Source organism: Podarcis tiliguerta (assembly GCF_965153285.1).
Source record: "Podarcis tiliguerta genome assembly, chromosome: 7".
Classification (NCBI taxonomy): Eukaryota; Metazoa; Chordata; class Lepidosauria; order Squamata; family Lacertidae; genus Podarcis; species Podarcis tiliguerta.
Window position 1 is genome coordinate 25,643,456 of NC_139540.1, and position 25,256 is coordinate 25,668,711.

General features: G+C 41.6%; 1 protein-coding gene across 7 annotated transcripts in view; it reads left to right on the forward strand.

Annotated features, from left to right (window-relative positions):
* Positions 1-25,256, forward strand: part of TRIQK (triple QxxK/R motif containing) — a 45,904-nt gene that overhangs the window by 13,481 nt on the left and 7,167 nt on the right. For 6 of the 7 annotated variants that reach the window (XM_083451481.1, XM_083451484.1, XM_083451482.1 and 3 more), the window contains 2 exons: positions 2,286-2,366; positions 20,437-20,522. In XM_083451481.1, coding sequence (XP_083307607.1) covers positions 2,306-2,366; positions 20,437-20,522 — 147 coding nt within the window. In that variant the 5' untranslated portion in view covers positions 2,286-2,305. Of the gene's footprint in view, positions 1-2,285; positions 2,367-19,501; positions 19,701-20,436; positions 20,523-25,256 lie in introns of those variants that run through there. The other variant, XM_083451487.1, reaches the window with a different exon arrangement.

Genomic DNA, 25,256 nt, shown 5'->3' on the forward strand with positions numbered 1-25,256 from the left:
TCAATGTAAGAAAATTACATGTCTTCATGGGGAGAGTGATCTCTGCCAGTCAGGAATCATGTAAGTGAGAGTGATAACAGAACACTATACAACTGGTCAGATATAGCCATGTGACAATATCACCAAGCCTATTCAGAGGATAGTTATGTTTCCTGAACTGACATTGCCATCACTCTGAATGGGCAAACCTTTTCATTCCCTATACAGACCTTCAGGAAGCTTTTCATACCTGCACAAATTATGTTCCTATTATATTTTGACTCAGGCCTTCCTAAAGCTGCTTCTCAACTCTCCTTTGCTGGAAAAGGAAAAGAAAGATAATTATTGTTTCGGTTTCAATCACCATCTTTTTATTACTCTTTGGTAATAGTACAGCGGGGAAAGGATTGAACTCATTTCTTGTTTACTTAAAAAAACAACCCTCAGTGGTTTGCATCATTTTACGGAAACCATTTTAGTTTAATGAAAGGCTGACAGTTTTCTTTTCAAAGTATTTCATGAGGTGTAAAAAACTGATACAATGAAAACCATTCCTGAGCAGGATTCATAAATAATGAATATATTTTCTTATTAATCCATATTTTAGTTTAACTTGGGCTCATAGCAAGTTAGTTCCTCAGGGAATGCAGGTTTTAGTTTTTGGTGTGGTTTTTTTCTACAAGGGAAGGTGATGAGCTATGGTCCCCTGGGAATTAAATTGTGAAAACAATCTCGGTTTCGTACATGCTAATATAGATCTGTTATTCCCTTTCCACATCTATTGCAAGACATTTTAAATTGTGGCTGATCTTTTATGCAAATAGCTGTCTTATTAGACATTGTGGCTGTATGTGCTAATGTCTCTCTGGGTTTCTTGGGAGTTTGCTATCTAACCATCAAAGCAGTCGAAATGAATGATGATTACTGCACAGCTTTGAAGAACAAAGAAAAGTCACAGCAATTTTAGAGGTCTTGGTTACTGCAAAATCAGTGACAGCTTGAACCACACAGACATCCAGGAGGGTCTCTGTGGCTCATATTAACTAGGCCAAACTTTTTTGTTTTGTTTTGTTTTTTTAAGGAACAAATAGATATTATTTTTTCGCTTCATAGTTTACTGGCAGCTGCAAAAAGTGCAGTCTTTTTTCACTGCTGACATTTTGTTGCAAACGTTCCAAGGGTATTGAATTAGCAAAAGGCAAATAAAAAACCCTATTTCTTCAAGCAAATAAAGTAAGCTGTGAAGTGGATGTTGCACATAAAAGTTTGTGTATCATCAACTTTACTAGCCTTTGTTCCTGTTTTGTGTCATCTGGAATATGGCAGCATTGCAGATTCGACGGGGGGGAGGGGAGACAAACACATAGGTCTCTGTGTGAGGTGAGGTGTAGGATGGGTGGGTGAGGAAGTTATCCTTATTGCCTTCATTTTATTACACGGGTCACATCTACATGATGAACCTGCATCAGTTTCATACCACTTTAACTATTATAACTTCTCATAAAGAATCCAGGGAATTGTAATTTGGTGGGGATTCTAGCAGTTCTGTAGCCCCCCCCCCTCCCCTGACCGAACCACATTCTTAGGTTTTCCTGAGAAAAGGGGGAGGGAGAGACTGTTAAACCCGTTTTCATAGAACCGTAGGGTTGGATCATCTCGACCAACTCCCTGCTATGCCAGACTCTTTCGCCCAACGTGGGACTCTAACCCACAGCCCTGAGATTAAGAGTCTCTACAATTCTACCAACTGAACTATCTTCCAGTATCCTTTTAAGCCTGTAGTGTGCATTTATAGAGATCTGATGATGAATAGCCACGTAGTCTATAAAGTTATTGCGAAGGACTGTGTCACATTTGTTGATGGGAAATGCGTTGGGTTAGATCAAGAATGGGGAATTTCAGGCACCGTGGGGGGAAATGTCAGCTTCTAAGCCTCTCTGATTGATCCTCTGGACTCTCGCCAGGCCAGATCCTCTCCCCAGCCACACCTACCTGCTGTCTCTCTCACACATCCTTTAGTGTTTTCCTCTAGGTGTGCCCCTGGACTCTGATAATGTCCCTTGCTTCCCTGATGGAGGACTGTGAGGGATGTGTAGGAGCTAACGTACTGTACAAAGGTGAAATTTACATTAATTGCTCCACCCACCTGGAATCATAGAATCGTATGTGCGTCTGTGTAGTTATTTCTTGAGTCAATTATGAGTTGTATTGGTATGCTGCCCTTCTGCTGCAAGGACAACATTCAGGATGACTCACACCACTTACAACCATAGATATTGATAAACTCTTTCCCTCTTTCCTCACAGAGTTCTGGGACACATATAAAATGGGTAGAAAAGATTCTTCTTCTGCAAGAGGTCCTGTTGAGCAGCACAGAAAACAAATAGGTAAAACATTTCCCTTTTTACTTAATATATTTGTTTCTCTTTTTAGTTTTTGTGAGTGCTCCATGCCTGTAGGAAAGATAGTGAGTTCTAAAGCAGATTACAGTGGTACCTCGGGATGTGAATGGGATTCGTTCTGGAGCCCTGTTTGCATCCTGAACAGAACGTAAGACGCAACAGCGCGTCTGTGCATGTGTGGGTCGCATTTCGCCACTTCTGTGCATGCACGTAGTGTCATTTTGACCGTCTTTGCATGCGCGAGAGGCGAAACCCGGAAGTAACGCGCTCCGTTACTTCTGGATCCCTGCGGAGCACAACCCGAAAGCTCTCAACCTGAAGCGTATTTATCCTGAGGTATGACTGTACTAACTGCCTTCTAACAACATGTTTTGAACTGATTAAACTTTCTAATGCACGTTGCTGGACTATCATTCTTGACTATTTGCCATTAGTTTCAAGCCGATGAGAGTTGGAGACCAACAACATCTGGAGAGCCACCAGTTAACCACCCTGCTGTAATGGTTTCACTGGATATGATGTACTCTCAGATTAACTCAAAGTATTGGAGGCAAAGTGAAACTCAGTGTAATAACGTGGCTCTTTCGGTTAAAAGAAGAGTAGTTGGATATAGCACATACCAAATTGATTAATGGTGAGGGTAGCTTGAACTGTGGGTTGTTTGAATATACAGAATCTGTTGCATTGAGGCTGCATTCACACTAAGTCTGGACCTGTGATGAAGTGAACATGTGATTGCTTCACTGTGCTTCCAATTCTCCACTTTCCCGTGTGGGCATTATCCTGCATTGCTACAGCACATTAGCCAGAGAATCATATGCTGCTGCTCTTGGTGGGCTGTACCGCATTAGACTGAAAGCTGTAAATTAGATTATCATATAAAAAATGTACCTGCACATTTAGAAATAGTTGCCGGGAAGAAGACGAGGTATTGTTTTGCATTTGTAGAGAAGCCATTGTATATGACTGAGCATTCACAGTGTGATTCCCCACTTGCAGTCGGAAATGGTGCGACCCAGCATGAGCCGAATCAGCACAGTGAGTTGTTCAGCAAAGGTGTGCTGGGATGTGGACTGGAACTGAAAAACAGAGGTTTGGGTGCAATTAATCACACATGTGCTTCACTGCAGGCCCAAACTCTGACACTGTTTTTTCCATCTGCATCTGAATGAGAGTTGGCCTTCAGTCTGAAACCAAATAGCTTGCAGGCCGTTCCAGAGGATTGAATCCATGTTACACAACTTATTTGCCATAGTTTGTTGCAGTGACAAACATCAATTACTAGGTATTCTTCTTCTGCCTAACTTGTCCTCACTTAAGGCAAGTCAAACAAAAAAGAAATAAGAATGAATGTTCTGATTCAGATGGGGGAAGACTTCTAGATCAGGGTAGATTTCACGTGGCCCATTGCTTTTCCTTCTCCTGTATGGACTGTAGAGCTCTGCTTCAATTTTCTATCAGGAGAATTAAAGTCTTTTTTTTTAAAAAAAAATGGACACAAAACCTTCCTTTGTTTTCACATTATCTGTTTAAGTACCTCAGTTACCATAGGTTTCATCAGCTACAGTTTATATGGCATGCACACACCACCACCTTGGCATTTTTTGTGTGGATAGCAGACAGAAAGGCTTTCTGCACAACTACTCCAAATATCCAAACAGTATTTAGTCTCGGTGCATTAACTCCTGCAGGTACCTCTTCAGTTACAATAGTGGAATTAGGGATATGGTAGAGACTGCAGAGTTTTCAGTCCCACTGCATCATCTCCAATATGGAAGCTTTGTTGGGTGTTTCAGATTTCCATGGAATTTACCAACGACTTCAAGTATTTTTCCTCCTCCCCACCCTCCCACTTGGTTGTGCAACGGTTTGCACAACCATCAGTCAGTTCTGGAAAATTCAACCCTGATTGCTCCTTATCGGGTTTGCATATAATACTTGCTTCCTGCCTCTGCAATGAATGCAAGGGGTTGCCAAATTGGCTCAAGCTAGTTAATTTCACCTCTACTGTGAAATGACTTCTCTGAACTCAAGCATGTCAGTTTCAAACTGTCTCTTTGCAGCCCTTGTAGAACTTTTCTGGGTTGTTACATAGCCAGCTGCATCTATTTTTTCCTCTGTCTGAGCTGCATGCTCCAGAGCTTGCACATCCAGCCACTGATTATTTTTATTTCCTTGTGGGAATTATATTGAATAGAATTAGACACCACAAAGCATTAGGATACTTTCCCGTGCTAACAGAACAGCAGTACTTGCAATGGAGATTGAATCAGGAGAATTCATGTGTCATCCCTAAGTAGAATATCGTGTTTGCACACAGTAGATTGGGGACAACCTGAAGCACAAAATTCCCATGAGCATCAAGCCCTAGGTTTCTGGGCGTCTGATGGCCGAGCTAAGGACTCAGATACCGGGGGTGGGGAGCATTTCTTAAGCTGAAATGCTGCTGTTGCGGTATTCATTACAATCTGAAATGGAGAAGAAATTTTTAGGGAAATAGGTGCTCGAATTGTCATTCTACCAAACATTACGAACAGTCCAAGTTCATATTCTGAGACAGGTAATTATAATGATAATTTATTTAATCATGAACTTCACTGACATAACTAACAGCAACACAAAAAAGGCTAACACAATAGTAAAGTATTGCTGTGGAGCACAGTAAGGCAGACTTGCTGGTTCTTAGTAAAGATGGCTGAATAAGTACTTTTGCACTGGAGTTGTACAGCAGAGGGATTTGCAGCCATTAATAATTTGAATTCAGAAAACATAAAAAAGGCTTACCAAATTAGTTTAGACTTTGGGGGGTGTAAAGTTGTGAATCATCGCAAAACACCACAAAAATAGTCTGTTAATTGCACAACACTTAAATGCACCACAAGGCATTCAGAATGGAACTAGTTGCCTGCTCTTACATTTTTGCACATATTAGATAATATCAAGGCATATTGTATGCTTGGAGAAAACCTTTGGATCAAAAGGGGGGATGTATAGTATTAGTGTCTCAATTTATCATTAATTGATGGGTTTTAGTAGTCACACCAAAGCAGAAAAACTATGTAAAGAGAACCAAAGCCTATGCTGTCAGGTATTTATGTTAGGTAGCACAAATTCATATTCATTAACTACTGAGAATCAATTTACAGACAGCCAAGGCTTGTCTTTAATCCATTGTTTAAAGTCAGGAAAGTTCTCTCCATGAACTCTTCTTCATTACAACTGTTCTAGTTAAGCAAGTGTGTTATTTACTGGGATGCTGATTACGTTCTATGATATATTATTATTAATCTGAAAACCACCACCGCCGTCACCACCAGTGTAACGGGGATGCAAAATGTGGACTGCAACTGCTCTGAATACATAAATAGCTTCCTTTCTTTAAAAAAAGACCTTCTCCTGTTTAATTTAGAACACATATCCTCCTGAACAAGCACGGTCATGTGGACTTTCTGCTTCTACCTTAGAAGAAGGAGAGAGGGATGGTGTCGACAGTGTTTTCTCCTCCCATTGGAGGTGGGCTGTCACATATTCCAACCAGCAGTAACTCCATGCTCCACTGGTAACATTCAGCTTCTCCAGAAAGATTAGATAAGAGCAGTGTGTACTTGGTCCCAACACCAATTAAGAGCATGACCCATGTAGGACGCTGCCTTATACCAAATCAGATCATTGGTCCTACTAGCGCAGTATTGTTGACACTGATAGTCAGCGGTTCTCCAGAGTTTCAGAGAGGAGTCATTCTCAGCCCTTCCTGGAGAGGCAAGGGGTTGAACTTGATGCATTCTGCATGCAAGGCAACCGGTTTACCATTAATCTACAGCCATTCCTTGTAGACATACATTACCAACATGTGGAAGAATTAGCCATGGAGTTCCTGCTCCCTCCCTCCCTTTGTGTACAGTTGTGCATGGAAGCAGCACACTGGGGCATTGTGAGGATTGGGGTGACATGAAAAAGAGGGTGCTTACTGCCCCTTCCTGATTCCTTCTGCTACCTCTGTGTTCAGTTTTGAAAAGTCGTAAAAGAGAAGAAGGGGCATTTCTTCCACAAACCTGGACTATATTCCTTGCGTTGCAAATGAACACATCCGAAGTTCCGAGGTATTTCTGCCATGTGTGTTTTTCTAGTTTATTTTAAAGAGAATGGATGCTATTTCCATCACAGCCAACTGTACAATTCAAAAGAATGGAAGAATACGATCATGAATTAAACAGGTTGTTTCCTTTTGTTGAAGTGAATAGGAAATTCATGCTGAGTGACTGTAGTAACTATTAACCTTTGTCATGCATCCCTTGAGCTCCCAGCACAAAACAGTAAAACCATCAAAGTGACACAGGTTAAAGAAGCAGAAATGTGCTTGTTTCCAGCACGGCACTTTTTAACAGTACAGTATTTTTAACCTGTCAAATAAATACCTGATTGTCACTGATGTATCTTACAGTCATATAAAACTTATGAACCACAATATATATACTTTGAGGGGTTTTTTTTGTTTTTTGTTCGTTTTTTAAGTGCCTGATGCCTCTTGCCAGTTTCCCACTCTCACATTGGCTGAAGCTGCTGTGATGTCACAAATGATCCTGACTGCTGTGGGGGAAGGACTAGTTTATAGAATGCTGGAAATCAGTAAAATTTGGAGAGAAAATGGAGCATTAGTTTGGCTTGGCATGTGTGCATCCTTCACACGTGTAATACAGACTTTGTACTGCATGGGGGTTAGAGAGATGGATTAGTGGGTTGCATGCAGGGGCTTGAAGGATAATGTGGTACATTAAGAAGGCAGGGATATATAATCCACACAAAAAGGTTATAGACAAACGGGGTGTGTTGTTACTGGGAAGAAGAAGAAGAAGAAGAGTTTGGATTTTATATCCCGCCTTTCACTCCCCTTCAGGAGTCTCAAAGCGGCTAACATTCTCCTTTCCCTTCCTCCCCCACAACAAACACTCTGTGAGGTGAGTGGGGCTGAGAGACTTCAGAGAAGTGTGACTGGCCCAAGGTTACCCATCAGCTGCATGTGGAGGAGCGGAGACGCGAACCCGGTTCCCCAGATTACGAGACTACCACTCTTAACCACTACACCACACTGGCTCAGAAGTACTGAGTATGCACTACCTGCACCTTGTGACTAATGGTTGTATGGCAAAACAATAAGAAAGTCAACATGTGACATTCATAGAGCACAATTTCAGTCTCAACACTGTAATAATAGATTCTTTATTGTGCCTTGGGATGAACAGCTAGGTGGAGGGTCTGTTTTCTCTATCTTGACTGTCATGATCACAAGCCTATTCTCCATGAATTCATCTGACTGGCTTTGAAGATTTTGAAAGCTGACCATTTTTTATTTTTTATGAATAAGGCTTTTGTGCATGTGCCCTGCCATGGCCTGTGTTTAATTCCAGAAAGTGAAATCGTTATGCATTTGTCTATAAATATTTAATACTAATTTTTTATAAATGAGAAATTGATTTTGAAGTCCGGTAATAGCAAGAGTCAATTTGAAAGAGGTTCTTTTGCAATTGTTTTCCATACTAGTAGTAAATATAATTTATGAGCCTTTTTATAACATGCCATCAGGGAGATGGCTCTCGCAATACATTATGATATTGAACCAATAATTACACTTAATACTTTTTCATATGTGTAGCACCTTGTATCCAACAAAGTCCAAATGCTTTACAAGGACTACTTGACTGTTTGATTACCTGGTTACGTTTCAGAAAGTAGACAGTTGATGTAACTTGGATTAATTTTAATTGGGCTGGACTACTTTTGTCCTTTTTTTTTTTTTAAGACAGTGAGCCTGGTCCACCTAAATTGGGAGTTGCGAAGAGTAGGTATATACTCAGAAGTGTTCTCCCCAACTCTGAATTGGTTAGTTGTCACATGATGGTTTGAAGAAAGGTTTCTGGAATCACTGGTCTGAAAAGGCAAAGGAAGAACAGACAGCCTTAAAGGAGTCTCCTCTCTTTCAGTTTCTGGCTTGTGCACTGCATGCAGTGGCATTCAGGAACTGGTTTCTTGGGGGATCTGGCTCAGGGGGTGCTGTCTCCAGGGTTTTTAAATTTAGGCTTCTCTGGCCCAAGGGATCCTGACTGACAGGCTCTGGATTGCCCCCACAGTTTGCACTGTCTCCTCAATTCAGCTGATTCCTTATTTGTCAAGAGTCCGGACCGCTGATTAGGGTTGGAGGCCATGGCAGCCTCTTTTCTGTGTTTTACGGCCGAGAAGAATTCTAGTGGATCTTTTACTCCTGCATTTATTATTTATTTCTAGAGCAACACAGTAGCTATCTGTGCTGCACGTGGATCCAAAGAAAAGCTACAGATCCCAGCCTCAAGCTTATGCTCTAGAAATGATAATCATCAACAAACACAGCAAATCAACAGAAAGGTAGAGGGGGGAGATGAGTTTGAGAATGCCAGAGTTGAAAAAGGTGAGTTTTTAATTGGTGTTTCTACACACATGAGTTGAAGGAGCCAGATGGCAGGAAGAAGTTCCAAATGTCAGGAAGTAGCAGGAAAAAAATGTACTTTGGGGGTTCATGGAAGAGGAAGAAAAGAGACTGAAGACCTCTGGAAGGCAATAGAAGTCTTAAAAGAATGTGAGAAGAGGGAAGAAGGGAGCCCAGTGTAGTGGAGTAATGTAACAATGAGCAGAATAGATAGAGAACTCAAGACTGAAAATTTGAAGGAAGAGGCAAAAGAAGGTTGTAGCAGCCAATGCAAAAAAATCACGGAGAGTGAACATGAGCATTAGTTCATCATTCTGTTTTAAAACTCCAGTGTAGTACATGTAGAAACTGCAAAGAAGAGAGCCACAAGGCCCAGCAGTTGAGGGAAGGCATGGGGAGCGGAGATGGAGAGGAAACAAAGACCAAACCAACAGCCTCCGAGTAAGATTGTCCTGAAACCAGCCTGCTTCAGAGTTGTCTCCCCAGCTCATTGACACTGTGTCCTCTACACTCATATGGTGACATAGGTGCCCTAAGAGAGCACCCAAGGCTTAAAAACCTCTATCCCAGTGTGTGGTTGGGAAGGATCTCCCGATTACTTCTCAAAGTCACCGAGCACTTGATTGAAAACCACAAATTCCACAAACTGCATGTTGATTTCTGCTTTTGTGCCCCACTGCAAGAGAACAGGAAGTTTTGAAACCACCGCAAGCAAATCCAGAGAGCCCGTCCTATATGGGTGAAGCAATGTTTTGTGCAGTTTAGAAGTACTTTGGAAGGTTAAGGACCAATAATAATTTTATAAGGGGTGTCGTAAAATCTCTTTGAAACAATCATTAAGCCTTCAAACATGATTGCTTTTTAAAAGCTTAGTAAATAAAACCAATGAAATTCGCCCCCATGTAAAATGGGAAACGTGTTAATGGGGAAGTTAATAAATACGAACTGAATTAAAATTGCAAGTGGGCAAGCTAAAAATGTCCTCATTATAAGCAAAAGGCTTAGGCAAGGTGTGGGTCCTCCTGTTACAATAGACAGAGATTGTTCCTCTCCTTTGATCCATTACTCCTTCAACTATAGCATCTGTGCAGCTACTTCAAACAGAAATGGTGTGCAGGGAGACAGTTCCCAGTGGCTCCTTTGCAAGACCCTTTTTCTATTCCGACTGTGCAAATGGCCCAAAGAAATACCCACCTCAACAATATTGGAAAATGAACGCAAATAAAGTCAATGCACAGCTGAATTGCCAAGTCCTGCCTTATAGCTAGTTAAAGTCTGAAGCTTCAAGATGAAATGGTAACCCACAAATGTTATGCATGCACTTGCAAAATGTATGGACCACTTTTTTCATATTTGCAAGGAATGCAAGTCTGCTGAGACATTTCCCACTCTGCTTTGATCTTCCTGCAGAGAAAGGAGTTGCAGTCCTGTGCTTTGCACCACATCAAAGCCCTTTCCCCTCCCTGCTGAACAGCTGATGGTGAGGAGGGGACCCAGAAGACTTGATGAAATTTGGCTGCCATATCTGGCCTGTGGGTTGGGGTTCCCTACCTCTGCTCTAAAGTGTTCTATTTAAATCAGTTCATCTGCTGTTGAGTTACGTGGCTTGGGAATTCCAGTCCCCTTTCTTAACATCAACACGGATACCTTTGAATCTAGCTGGTTGCTAATATTTCCTGGTATAACTGTTGTTCATTATTTCATTTCACCTGAGGTCCAATGCTCCAGTTGCTCATAAATATGTACAGCCTCTACTCTTTAGTGTAAGCTGTTATTGATGTCATTCATCTTTTCGTTAAGACCTGTCAGGTGGCATTTATGTTGAAGCGAAGTAGTGTGGAATTACAAGTGCCCTGAAGACTTTGGAGTGCTAAAATTATGAGTGATTTGGGGAGATTATTCTTCACAAGTAAATTTAGTGGGAGATAATACCGCTGCATACAAGAAGAGATCTCTTTCCTGTCAATTCTGTTAAATGTTTCAGTTTTGAAGAACATGATGGGCTTTTTCGTCGTTTCCCACATTATTTTCCACATCTAATATCTTCCTATCACGGTCAGTGCATTAACACATGCAATGCCGTGCTGCTCTTAGAATATACTTAATTAGCATGGCATGTGGAAACAATGATGATATAGCTGGAGAAGCATGTCCCTTCTAAAGTATCAATGCATCAGGCTGGCATATTTTATTTAAAAAATAAAAAGAAAGACTACTGCTATAAGGTGGTCAACTTTAGTTGGGAAGTCAAATTTTCCTGCCAGTTGTTTCCTGAATAGCTCTGAGATGCAACCGTTCTGGGCCGAATATCTCAAAAGACCAAGCCCTTCCAGTTTATAGGAGCTGAGTTCCTCTCAGTTTCAACTTGTTCTGCTTTGTGTTTCAATCTTTATACTTGCATCCTTGTCATTTGAAACACATCCTTGTGGAGAAAGCTCCATGTTACATTCCTGTACCAACTGCGCACTCCACTCACATTTCTTCAGCTCAGTACTACAGAAATGCTATCTGAAATGTATTGCAGCTTCTCTGCAGTCCAGTTGAACGTGGATGACTGGACTGTTGGTCCCAGGGCTCCGTGGCAAATCATTCCTTGCAATGACGTGATTTCCAGGGACCTCCCTTTGGAGAGCCGAAATGATGGAGCAGGCCCATGAACTAGTGAATGTAGCTTTGAAAGCAACACAAAAGTAAAAGCTTTATCTTTAAAAGCTACGTGGATATGGAACATTGAATTACTTAGTGTCCCAATGCCAATAGCAGCTAACAAGATAAAATTTGCAATGCACATACTGGCGAAGATCATTGAGATTTCTGATGGAAAACCATTCCCGCTCCCTTGGTCTGATCAAGCTGGCTTGGACATGCCTGCAATTCTGCAGAAAGCATTCATGTCTGCTGCCTTGATTGGTTTGCAGAGAGCCTCCCACCACCTTTCTGGCACTCAGTAAGTCTTACAAATGCTCTGGTCCACTATGCATATTTGTGGTTTGGGCGGCCTCCCTACAGAGGCTGCAGCATATGAAGTCGCTCTTCATTTCCCACCTCCTTGTATCACTTCTGCCTCCCGTGTTCATTCAGCCTGCGTGAGATGGCTGCTTTATGGGTTTAAAATTGTAGCTTAACTTATACAAGCAGAATTCTGAGTCGAAACTGCAGGGAGAGTGGAAATAATTGAAGGTATAGATACTGGTATACTCAAGAAAGTCTTTTATTCAGGCTAAAGAAACCCTTGCTGATAGCATAAAATAAACTTATTCACTTTAATGCATCCTTCTTGTTGGCTTAAAGCTGAAATACAGTTGCTTGAAAATTAATTTACCTCTCATGAATGGCTGGCTGGATTATCTTTGTAGCATAAAATGTAATGATATGTCAACCCTGAGCTCAGAACACGTTGTGTCTATTGTAAAAAAAAGTTGTTCCTGAGCACTTAATGTTGTGTTAAATGATGATGTGTCCTTTGCAAATGTATTATTAGTGTCAAGCTGTTCCATCTCTCAAGATTGAAAAATGGCCAGTGATTTGAGCTACCATTAAACCTGAATAAAAAAAAAAAAGAGAAGAGCTGTGGGGGGTTCCCATGCTCTCTCTTTTGAGTACTAACACTTTGACTATATTCAATATATATCAAAATGTTTCTGTTAGCTGAAGACTCCTAAAACATCTTTAATCGCAGCAATTGAAATGGTATTAAAGCAAACCTCTCTTCCTCTCCCCCCCCCCCCCGCGTGTGCCAGAGGGTGGGGAGAGCTCTCTATACCAGGGATGTTCGTCGTAAGATGTTGCAGAAGACCGCTATGAATGCTGCTTATGTTGTAGTCAATTGGCTTGCTATTAACTTGAGCGATGATGAAATGGGAGCCCTTTTATTTGAAGCAGCACTTTTTTTTACAATTGAAATTTTCAATTAATATTCTAAATATCCCAGCTCCCCGTGTGATAGAGCCTTTCGTATCACTTTGTATTAGTTGGAGGGAAATGAGCGCCCTTATTTCCTATTATGCAAAGGAGGGATTTATGGCGCGATAGCGAGCAAACCACTTAACGGCGTCTGGTTGCATGCACGGCCAAACGATTTTTGAAATGCTTTCACGACAAAATGTACATTTTCTACATTCCTACTACTTCCCGGACAACTCCCTCGTCTTAATGCAAAGGTATCAGCGTTATTTATCGTGCCAGCTTGGGAATTAGATTGTGGCTCTTTTGCTTGCTGATTGAATGTAAAATAGTTTCCGCGCTTTCTTGCTTGAGGGACAGCTGAAATTGGCAGGGCCGCGGCAGCACAGTTTAGCTTAGCCCAGGCATTATGGCTAGAGAAAGCAACAGACAGGCTTGCTGGAACAACACCTGTGAAGGCCCTGCAGCTTTCGAATTCCCCTTCCGTGTAGCTTAAATTTATCTCTTTCATACCACATGTTTAAATGGCTGTAATGGAGGATTAGAAAAGAGGGAGAAGTACGTGTGAGCTTGGCAGTGGGTGATATTGAATGCACCCAACACTTCCGTAATGTTGTCAATGTTTCCTTCCCCCTCTATCATTTTAAAATGTATGCCAAGGTTTAAGGATAGCTGATTCATAATAAAGGGCACTGTGGGCATCTAATCTTTCTCTTCTAAGGTTTCAAGGTATTCTGCATGTGTGGGTACTTTTTAAAGGTCAGTTTCTGCTCCTGATGCAGAGATATGCCATCCAGCTTCTGTCTGTGTCTATAAGGCTGTTGGATGGGGGACCGGTCATCTCTTGTCATTAGCCTATTGGCTGGGAATCGGAATCCAACATCTGGAGAGTCATAGATTGTCCACCCCTACTATACAGGATCCTTTTGAAAGTCCTGATAAGTGGGAAGGTGGTCAGCCACACCTGGATTGGGGTGTGGGTTGCTGTAGATTCTAGTAACAAGGATATTTGAGTTCAGTGCTGCATTCCCTTGCATTTCAGTACCATTTATTATTGTGGTGGTACTGAACTATGGGAAAGATATAATGTTTTTGTTTTAGTTATTATTGTGGTACCAGCACAAAAATATTCAGGGCAGCAGTTTCTTGGCAGTTACAAATTGGAGGGAAAGCGCTGAAAGGGATTTTAAATCTGTAATGTTGATTTCTTTTACTATCTGTCAGTTTTTGGCATGCAGTAAATAACTCATTTTCAAATAATTTGCCTGTGTAATTAAATTTAGATTGCACACTTCTCCTTTCAAATATTTTGACTCTTCCTTGTCTGCCATTCAATTGTGGCATAATTGGTGCGGTCTGTATAAATGGGCAATAAATTTATGGACTTTTGTTTGAAGATCAGGCAGTGAATAGAACTTGGTAATCATCCCAGGAGGAATTATGATTGAACATGTTTGCGAGAGTTAAAGAACGGAATTTACTTTTGTTTTTGAATTAAAGACAATTAAAGATTTGCAGGCACCCATAAAAGACAATGAATCGAGGAACAAGTTAGAAGCAAGTCCATTTGCAGGTGAAAAGAAACGCCTTTGAATCAGAACCAGCTGTATTTTCTATGAAAGAATGTGCTTGCTTGATAGCATAATGTGCTCCTAAGCAGCTTACGCTTCACAGTATTCAGAAAATCGGAGTGCATTAATTTTTAAAGTTGCAAATGCAGGCGAAGAGCAACACTGCCTCATGATGATAATGAGGGTGGATATTGGAAAGTCTGTGTGTGGGTGGGGGTGGGACATAGAAGGAGCTTCTGAAATGTGAACATTCATAAAACAATAGCCAGGCATACACAGGATAATGAGCTTGGACAGCAACACAAACAAAGGGCAAAGATGAAGACCCCATTAATAACTAAAAAGAATCCCTATGCTCTTAGTTGATTCTTTAAGCCCAGTAGTAAACTTTCTACTACTTGGGCTCCATGATCACTGCAGATGATCACAGCAGTCACGAAATTAAAAGACGCCTGCTCCTTGGGAGAAAGGCGATGGCAAACCTAGACAGCATCTTAAAAAGCAGAGACATCACCTTGCCAACAAAGGTCTGTATAGTTAAAGCCATGGTTTTCCCAGTAGTGATGTATGGAAGTGAGAGCTGGACCATCAAGAAGGCTGATCGCCGAAGAATTGATGCTTTGAATTATGGTGCTGGAGGAGACTCTTGAGAGTCCCATGGACTGCAAGGAGATCAAACGTATCCATTCTTAAGGAAATCAGCCCTGAGTGCTCATTGGAAGGACAGATTGTGAAGCTGAGGCTCCAATACTTTGGCCACCTCATGAGAAGAAGACTCCCTGGAAAAGACCCTGATGTTGGGAAACATGGAGGGCACAAGGAGAAGGGGATGACAGAGGACGAGATGGTTGGATAGTGTTCTCAAAGCTACCAGCATGAGTTTGACCAAACTGCGGGAGGCAGTGGAAGACAGGAGTGCCTGGCGTGCTCTGGTCCATGGGGTCACAAAGAGTTGGACACGACTAAACAACAAAAAATACTACATTTTAAAAAATTTGCCTTAAGATAGTCTTTAAACCGCTTTTGTTGACCACCAGCATTACGCTTTCCATTTTTAAGTTCGGAATAGAGTAGTTGTTTTGGAAGACGGCATTGGAAGATAGGAGTGCCTGGCGTGCTCTGGTCCATGGGGTCACGAAGAGTCGGACACGACTAAACGACTAAACAACAACAAAGTAAATGTTCTAAAATGCTTGCATGTTTCAAGGTTCAAATATTGATATCCCCACAGCATTGTTAGCTAGAGTTTGGCAAAAATGAATTCACCTGCTACAGAGAACTGGCACTAATGGGAGTTGTAGCTGTATTAATGGGAGTAAGTATTGGGAGTGGACTCCAGGCAGTCATAGAATTATAGAATGGTAGAGCTGGAGGAGATCGCAAAGGGTCATCTAGCCCAACCCCTTGCAATGCAGGAATCTTTTGCCCAACGTGGGGCTCGAACCCACAACCCTGAGATTAAGAGTCTCACGTTCTACTGATGGTCGTTCTGATATATTCTCAAGCAGCCTTCCATAACCTGGAGCCCTCTGGTTGTTTTAGGCTCCAGCTCCCATTATCAGTGACACTTAACCATGCCAGATGATAGTGATGAGAGTTAAAGTCCCACGCAGGACATAAAAGTGCATGCAGAAGTTTCCAGGTTAAATCCCTGGCATCAGTCCATCTTTGGATGCGAAGAAGAGAGGAACGCAGTCTTCGTAGCCCCGCGAGATGTAGGAAATCTGTTAGGGAGGAAAGTGTTCATAGTAAACCTAAAGATTCTGTAAATCCGGGGTGTCCCATTCAAAGCGGGGTGGTGGCGCCATATGCACCAACAGGCTTCACTGGGGTCGGGGGAAGACCATTTCATAGCTGGGGGACCACACCACAAAGACCTTCACCCATGTTCCCACATTGATTCTCTCTTTGTGGTATCGCTCAGAGGAGGCCCTTAGATGGTGACCAAACAGTTCAGAAACCTGCAAAACAGGGATAAGTATACATATGTACCACGAACAGCAGTTCAGCACCCCTTTCACGCCACCTTAAGCTCTGAAAATATCCTCCACTATAATTGTTGCTAGTTTAAATTAACGTGAATTTACATTCCAGCTAGCAACAGTCAAAGGTGTTTGCATTGCTTATATAAACTAGGTATTTCAGGTGGCAATTTTTGGGGCGCATATGCCATTTTTGCAGTACAGGTGGTTATCTTGGGATTTTTTTGGGGGGGAGGGAAGTTCAGCTGTTTAAAGAGGTGTTTTTAAAAAGTCCAATACTAAAATGTGGTTTTCATTACCAAGGACTTAACAGATGTCCTTTGTAAATTTTTACACACAGTTGATTCAGACTTGTATTCTCTGGTATGTACTTTCTCTTCTGGCTATAGCATTTAGCAAGGAGAGTGGTAAATTAATCACAGATGCTTTGTTTTGGAGACTTACCAGCTGTAGAGTCATTATTAAAATAGATTGTTTGCAATAAAGAGAGTTTCAGTTGTTAATATCGACTTCAATTTCAGCCTGCAAATATTGTCACTGTTAACTTGCACCAAGGTAAGTTTTAGGGAAACAGTCACATAGATCATCGAATTCAGTTCATTTGAAATCTTAAAGCCACTTTCTCAGATGCAGTCCTATTTCTGCTCATGGTTCTCCTCTGGAATGCTAGAATATAATCTTGAAGAGGATCGATAAACTTTCTTTGTTGAGAAATACCTGGTTATTCTTAGGGCATAATGATGAAAAAAAATTACTAATCTACCTTTGATGCACTCTGATGTGCACTTAATCCATGTCATCTTTACTATGACCCAGGTCACATGCCACTCCACTTTAACTGCACTTACAGTCATGGGCTTGGTGGAGTTTACATGGTTGCAAAAATGGTAAGGTAAAGGTAAAGGGACCCCTGACCATTAGGTCCAGTCGTGGCCGACTCTGGGGTTGCGACGCTCATCTCGCTTTATTGGCCGAGGGAGCCGGCGTACAGCTTCCGGGTCATGTGGCCAGCATGACTAAGCCGCTTCTGGTGAACCAGAACAGGGCATGGAAACGCCGTTTACCTTCCCACCAGAGCGGTACCTATTTATCTACTTGCACTTTGGTAAAAGTTATTCAGGCAACCGAGTAATAAAATTAGATATGGTTTCCAAATCAGGTGGTCACTTCACCATCTAGCTAGTTGTAGCACACATTGGTCTAAAGCCAGAGTGAATTTTTGGTTATGTATATTAGTTCATTGTCCCTAAAACCCACAAGATAAATTAGATCCTAAACCCAGGGGAAAGGGAAGATGAACAAATCCCCTTCTAACATTTTATCAATATCGATATCATCTATATACTTGAGCCCTTCTGCTTTTCACCCATTGCATTTTGCACCGCTACACTTCCAAAATATCTACAGTAAGGTTGTACTCAAATTTACTCTGAGGAAATGCCAAGTGAATAGGAGAGCTCATCTACACCATTCCCTCTGCTTTCCCAAAGCTGCACCTATTTAATTTTGGCTGATCTCTAGAAACAGCAGGTCTCTCTGATGTAAATCACATCTTAGTTGTCCCACCTTTTCATTTTCAGTGTAGACATGAGGGTGTATTTCAGACTTTCTGAGATCTTGAAGTGAAACAATTATTTTCCCCTTGTTTTCTTCTTAAAGTCTTATAAATCTGTGTTCAAAGCCCCATGTGAATAAATGTCTGCAGTTTGTTCGCAAGTAAAAGTTTTTAGCAGCTGCATGTCTTAGTTGAAATTGGCTCCAAACAGTATTACAGGTTCAGATATATTTTTAAGCCAAGTTTCACCCTGGAGTGAATTTTTACGAGCATATAAACTCAGTCAATTCATAATGGAAATTCTGACAGGTCCTTTACTGTTGCATAGCACATGGTAATATCATAATGACTGGCGGGGAGCGCTAGCCATGTAAACTCTTTCCCCCTTATTCCACGATGACCATACTTTCCTCTGAGAAAAGAACAATTTTTCCCATGCATTAGACTTTAAAATCTCCACCGCTCCTCTGGTATAGTACAGATCACCAGAGAAATCCATCTCGAGTCTTCCCAGTAAGGAAAAGGTTTCCCCTAATCGTAGATATATATTTTTTTAAGGACTGGGAGTCGCTTAAAGACAACAACAATAACAACTTGCACCTCCAATGACCAGAGAGAAAACATAAGCCCTGTTTATGTGTTACTCGCATGTAGAGCATGTGTTTGTGCAGTGAGGGGTGAGGCCATGGTTTTATTCCTGCTCCCAGTGTCCTAAGAAGATAAGAGGAGTCTGCTGGATTCACCCAATGGCCCATCTAGTCCAGCATCCTGTTCTCACAGTGGCCAACCAGATGCCTGTGGCGAACCCTCAAGCGAGATCCAAGCGCAAGAGCACTCTCCCCTCCTGTGGTTTCCAGTAGCCGGTATTGAAGTTGTCCAGCCCTCTTTTATGGCCATCCAAGTTGGGGACCATGACTGCCTCCTGCAAGAGTTCCATAGTTCACCTATGCATTGTCCCATCTCCTTCCCATCCCCTGCCGAAGCAACCACGCGTTGGGCACAGTTGTAGGACAAGAAAGCTCTTGCTCAGGAAGAGTAGGAGCGCAGTGCAACCGGGAGACCAAAGCATCATCCAGGCATTTCCCTGAACGCACACTGGGATTGGGGTGTGGCGTACATCTTTTGTAGATTCATCCGCATTCTGCCCCAAGTCATCTGTAAGCATGTATAACTGGAGGGGCAAGGCAAGGAGTGTCAACTCAGTTGTCTCGGTTGGGCAAAGAGGATAAGTTCCTTCTTTGCCCTCTCACCGAAAATGGTGGTGAGGCTTCATTTGCCCTCAGTGACATCATCCTATAGCCATGTCTAATTAGCTATATGGCTATATGGCTACATGGCTTTATAATGTTCACCACATGCTCCCTGATGGTCACACCACACATAGCTGCTCCCCCCTCCAGCAAAGAAAGCTGGGAACTGTAGTTTTCCCTTCATAGAGCTATAATTCTCAGCACCCTTACAGTTCCCAGGATTCTAGATTCAGGTAGGTAGCCATGTTGGTCTGACGCAGTAGAAATATATAAATAAAATTTTAAAAATTGTCCAATAGCACCTTAGAGACCAACTAAGTTTGTTCTTGGTATGAAGTGTGCATGCACACTTCTTCAGATACACTGAAACAGTGTATCTGAAGAAGTGTGCATGCACACGAAAGCCCATACCAAGAACAAATTTAGTTGGTCCCTAAGTTCCCAGGATTCTTTGGGGTAGTCATGTGCTTTAAATCTAAGGTGTGGATCTGCCCACAAGAGTGAAAAAGCCCTTTCGAGGTTGGTTGGTCTGTTTTGGCACTCAGGCCACAGCAGAGTAGGAAAACTAAAAAGGCAGTAAAAATGTGCGTAAGTATGGAAGGTAAGTTTCCCCCCACCCTTCCCGAAACAGTAACTTTAGCAGCAGAAACCAAACCTCGCAAGTAGTCCTGAATGCATTTGCTTAAGATCAGAGCCCTTAATGACTACAAGGCTGCAAAGTATAGCTTTCAGCTAATCTAACACTGATCGGCCGGCCAGCCGCCATAATGCAGTCTTGTGACATGAGGCATGAAAAGGGATACTGTGAAAACAATTTCAACATGGCCAAAACCTGTTATTACTAGGCAGGAAGTGCTTTTTATTTTTTCTAGAACTGAATTTGGGTGTAGGCCTAATAACCTTCCAATTTACAAGCGGAGTGGTTACGAACTCTTGAAAATTGTCTCGGAAAAAGTAAGAGTTTTATCTTATGCCTAATTAACCCCACAACCCATGCAAATACTATGCACAATTGTTCTCAATTGCGTCAAACTTTTCTCATCATGGGCTTTCCCTTTTTAATTTTCTACGTTGGATGTGGCATGATGTGGTGTAGCAACAGTCTTTTAGGCTGCCCATTTGTAAATAATAAATTGCTCAAATTATACTGTCATATGTATTCCCGATTAGAGCAAACATTTCAAAGTTTGTCACCCTGCAAGCAGCTCTAACATACAGTGGTCTTTTTGTGCTTTGTAAAGGAAAATTTGGATATGCTGCAGACATTAAAATAATTGTCCCTCATTTACCACGGAGTGTTTTCAGTAACTGTTTTTCCTCTCTCCCCCCGTCAATAGGAAAACAAGATTACAAGAAAACCAGGCCAATGTTAAAAGCAACAAGATTAAAAGCAGAGGCCAAGAAAACTGCGCCTGGCATGAAGGTATATCTAACTGATAGCTTACACCAACATCCTAGAGATGTTGAGTTTCTTTTCCCCATAGATGTCCTGTGTGAATATTGATCTTTGAAAGATATTGTTTATGACACTTCAAAACCCTAAGTGGAATGCCAGGATCTAAAATATTCATGACTGATTTCTTTTGCGTTAACCTACAGCCAAGCTGGAATAACTGAAACTCGGAGGCTGCAATCTGACACGGCTCTGCTTAGGAATCAGTCCCATTTTGTTATTTATGAATTAAGCTTCATTTTACCTATTTTTAAGATCTCTTGCCCCTACGCCCCCATAAAGTCCCAGAGCAAGTTGCAACGATGAAATATGCAATTGTCAAACCATTCCAATTATAAAACATGGAAAGCCATTCCAAAGGCAAAAGAGGTGGGTCCCACCAAACAAAATACCGTCACTGTCAAAGGCCAAGGCGAAGAGGTCTCTCTTCAGCATACAGTGAAATCTGTGCAGTGAAGATTCTACTTAGGGTCTGCTATGAAAATCCCCTTCTTCGGTGATGCCATCCTCTCCTTGTCTATGCAGGGTGCATAGAATAAAGCTGCAAAGTAATTTTGATAGGCAGCATTTATTTATTTATTTTTAAAGCTTCTTGTCAACTACTGTGTGTCATGGAATATTTTTTAAAAACAACTCCCATAGGCACACAGTGAATGTTTTACAGCATAGAATAATAGACTTGGAGAACTGGAAGCAATGCTGGAATCTTTTGCACAATGTGGGGCTCAAACCCACGACCTTGAGGTGAAGACTCTCATGCTCTACCAAATGAGCTATCCCAGTTTGGCTCATATCTATTCAGCAGTAAGTCCCAGCAGGCCATAATCCCAAAGAACCGTGCTTAGGATTGTAGCCTTCATTATTATTGCACATCAGTGCTTTCTTTGGTTAAAAACCCCACAATGTGCCGGTACCCGTGCTTTGATAAAAGTGGGGGTCAGCACAAAATGGCTTCTGCAAGGCAGCAAAATATGAGGTGCCAGAACTCCTAACTAGTGAGTACCAGAAGCTCCATCTTCTGAACCACATTGAGGGTCCCCGATGCAGCCTTCTGACCTTGCATGTGTGATGTTGCACAATGTATTGACGCCACATAAGCTACATTGCGTGATGTCCTAATGTCCCTCTGTGCCCAGTTTTTACAATGGGAGGGACTATCCCCCTCAAAAAAACCATAGAAGGGGTCAATAGTGCCTTAGCCCCCTGGAGCCGGCATGTATGGCAAGTACGGTTACCTACACACACACACACACACACACAACCCTGACTGTTGACCATGATGGAATTTTTTGTATAGATGTTACTGTAAATGGTTACAGTTTTGTCATAAATACATACAGTGGTACCTCGGGTTAAGTATTTAATTTGTTCTGTTCTTAACCTGAAACTGTTCTTAACCTGAAGCACCACTTTAGCTAATGGGGCCTCCTGCTGCTGCCGCGCCGCCGGAGCCCGATTTCTGTACTTATCCTGAGGCAAAGTTCTTAACCCGAGGTAATATTTCTGGGTTAGCGGAGTCTGTAACCTGAAACGTATGTAACCTGAAGCATATGTAACCCAAGGTACCACTGTATAACTGATATCCAGCCTACAGTTTTCATCTTTCTGTCCAGCATGGAAAACGATTGCGATCTCTTATGACCCAGCAAGGAAGCTGGTGGACTCAAAATTATTTTGGAACTTCCTGTTTTTAAAGCTTAAAGAAAGGAAGGAGAACAAGTGAAGGTAATAAATAATAATTTGAAGGCTATTTATAATATTTTCACACCCACACATGACCCTGTCGTAGAGTTTGGCTAAACATATGTAGTTTGTTTAAATTGCTTCCAATACTTTCCTCTCGATTTATTTTTGGTTCAAAATAAATTAACATAAAATCAGCTTAGCAACCCATGCTGAGGGAAGGATGCAGATCAGGAAAAATAGATGCAAAAATGAGCTATTCCTAATGAGAAGTATGTCAGTAATGTTCAAAGAAGTACATTTCCTTGTTTCTGGCAGATGAGAAATCAATTCCCCCCTCCCCAAGTTATAGCTTACAGCAAATGGCAAGGTATTACTACCATGCTGTAACAGCTGTTGAGCCGCCAGATGATGTATTTGGTTGTCTTCCAAAATTTGCTATTATAATCACGAAACAGTGGTTTCTTTTCGCTCTCTGATAGCTGATCTCGATCAAGCATTGCCACGCAATGTGGTCTGCTTTCACAACATCGTCTCCTCAGTTAGTGCAGTGTGTCAGGTTTTAATGGGGAAAAAATAGATTGCCGTTTTTGTTGTTTGTTTAAAAGGCAGATTATTAACCTATCAAGTTATGCAATTTTCTCTGTCCCTTTCTGATTTAATTTTACATCGTAGAAGGGGCCACAAGGGTCACCTAGTTCAACCCCCGGCAATGCAGATATATCTTGTCGAATATGGGGCTCAAACCCACAACCCTGAGATTAAGAGTCTCATGATCCACCAACTGAACTATCCAGACAAGTGGCCTCACAGCATAGGGTTGAGGATAGCCTCAAACAATGCGTACATTGGAGGCTTGAATTCATTTGTTCATTCTTTAGATTTGTATAGCGCTTTTCCACACAAGAAATCATGCTCAAAGTGGTTTACAAAACAACAACAACACAGGAACATATTTCAAATGCTACAAAAACAATTCCATAATAACACAGTTAAGTAACATAGTAATAGTTTCATACTAACATAGCCAAACAATAGCATAGTAACAATTTCATAATTACAAAGCAGAACAATAGCAAATATAACATAAAAAACATATAAAGAATTCCCAGCAGAGCTGCTGGGAAAGAACTATTTTTCAGCTTCAGTTGCCATCTGTAACATGTACTTTACCCTGGCTGGTAATATTTCTGGGTTAGCGAGTCTGTAATCTGAAGCGTATGTAACCTGAAGCATATGTAACCCGAGGTAATAATAATAATAAAAAAAATTGTTTATACCCAGCCCATCTGGCTGGGTTTCCCCAGCCACTCTGGGCAGCTTACAGCACATAAAAAATGGTAAAACATCAGACACTAAAAATTTCCTGATACAGGGCTGCCTTCAGATGTCTTCTGAAAGTCAGATAGTTGTTTATTTCCTTGACATCTGATGGGAGGGTGTTCCACGGGGCAGGCACCACTACTGAGAAGGCCCTCTACCTGGTTCCCTTTAACCTCACTTCTTGCAGGGAGGGAACCGCCAGAAGGCCCTCGGAGCTGGACTTCAGTGTCCAGGCTGAACAATGGTGTGAAATCGAATGCCTGCGACCTAAATGCTAGTTTCAGAGTTTTGCATTCTCTGCCAGCATGCCAGTACAATATTTCCATGGGCTATATTTATAAGCAAGCTGTGGTAACATATACACAATTTGCATTCATTTTCCTATCTATACTGAAGGAAATAGCCATACTGAAGATTCATCACATTTGAGGCAGCTGTAAGTTGGAGCAGTAGGAACTGGACATATTAAGAATAAGGTAGAATATTTAGGAGCTTAATACGAAGTTTTTTAGATTGGGGGGGGGCACAGAAGATCACTTCAGCTTAGAACGACATTTTGATTTCATGGAGTTTCAGAAACACTAATTTAATTAAACATTATTCTTAAAATAATAATAATCTTGATTATTGCTTATTTTTCTATTATTTACCCAGGTAGACAGGTTGGGTTTTCACCAGGGATGCATTTTGCACAAACCTTGCTCTTTTAAAAAAATGTATGGTTCCCCCCTTACTTCAAAACGGGCCCTAAACTTTTCTAAACCAACCCCAGTAGGGTACTTTTAATTTCAAAACTGGCATGCTAATTAGTCTATCCTGTCACATTTTGATTGCCTATCATTTTTATGCTGGATTGAAAGTAACAAACTTTCATTTAGTCATTGCCATTTAATACTTTTTTAATTTCCCCAATGAGTGATTTTTATCTTTTGTTGATAATGTCAACACAGTAACTTGTGGGCAATAAATATCCAGTGTTTTTGACTCTGTGTTGTTGAAGCAGGATGACTGTGGTAGACTGCAGAATTTATGTGCTTTCCTATGTCTATTAAAACCTCTCCATGCGTAAATAGTTTTCCTGTTAAAAGAAAGGCATTAGGCCAATGGCCTGTCAAGTCCAGATGTCTGTGGGAAGCCCACAAGCAGAAACTGAGTGCAGCAGCACCCTCTTCACTTCTGATTCCAAGCAAACTGGTATTCAGAGGCTTACTGCCTCCAGCAGCGGAGGTAGAACACAGCTATCTCTTCTAACTCCCATTTCCCTCAGCTCCTTGGTCTTCCGATAAAAGTTTAAGCAAAAGGATCTGCCCTATCTGCAAAAACAGATGCAAAGGATTCATCCAGCTACTCTGCAAACTCCTTATCTTATGCTGAAAATCAGAAATGATTTTCTGCTACTCAACAAAAAATTAAGAGTCACTATCCTTACTGTGAATTTCTGCAGTTCTATCATAAAGGTAAAGGGACCTCTGACCATTAGGTCTGTCCGTGGCCGACTCTGGGGTTGCGGCCGAGGCAGCCGGCGTACAGCTTCTGGGTCATGTGGCCAGCATGACTGAGCTGCTTCTGGCGAACCAGAGCAGCACACGGAAATACCGTTTACCTTCCCGCCGGAGTGGTACCTATTTATCTACTTGCACTTTTATGTGCTTTCGAACTGCTAGGTTGGCAGGAGCAGGGACCGAGCAATGGGAGCTC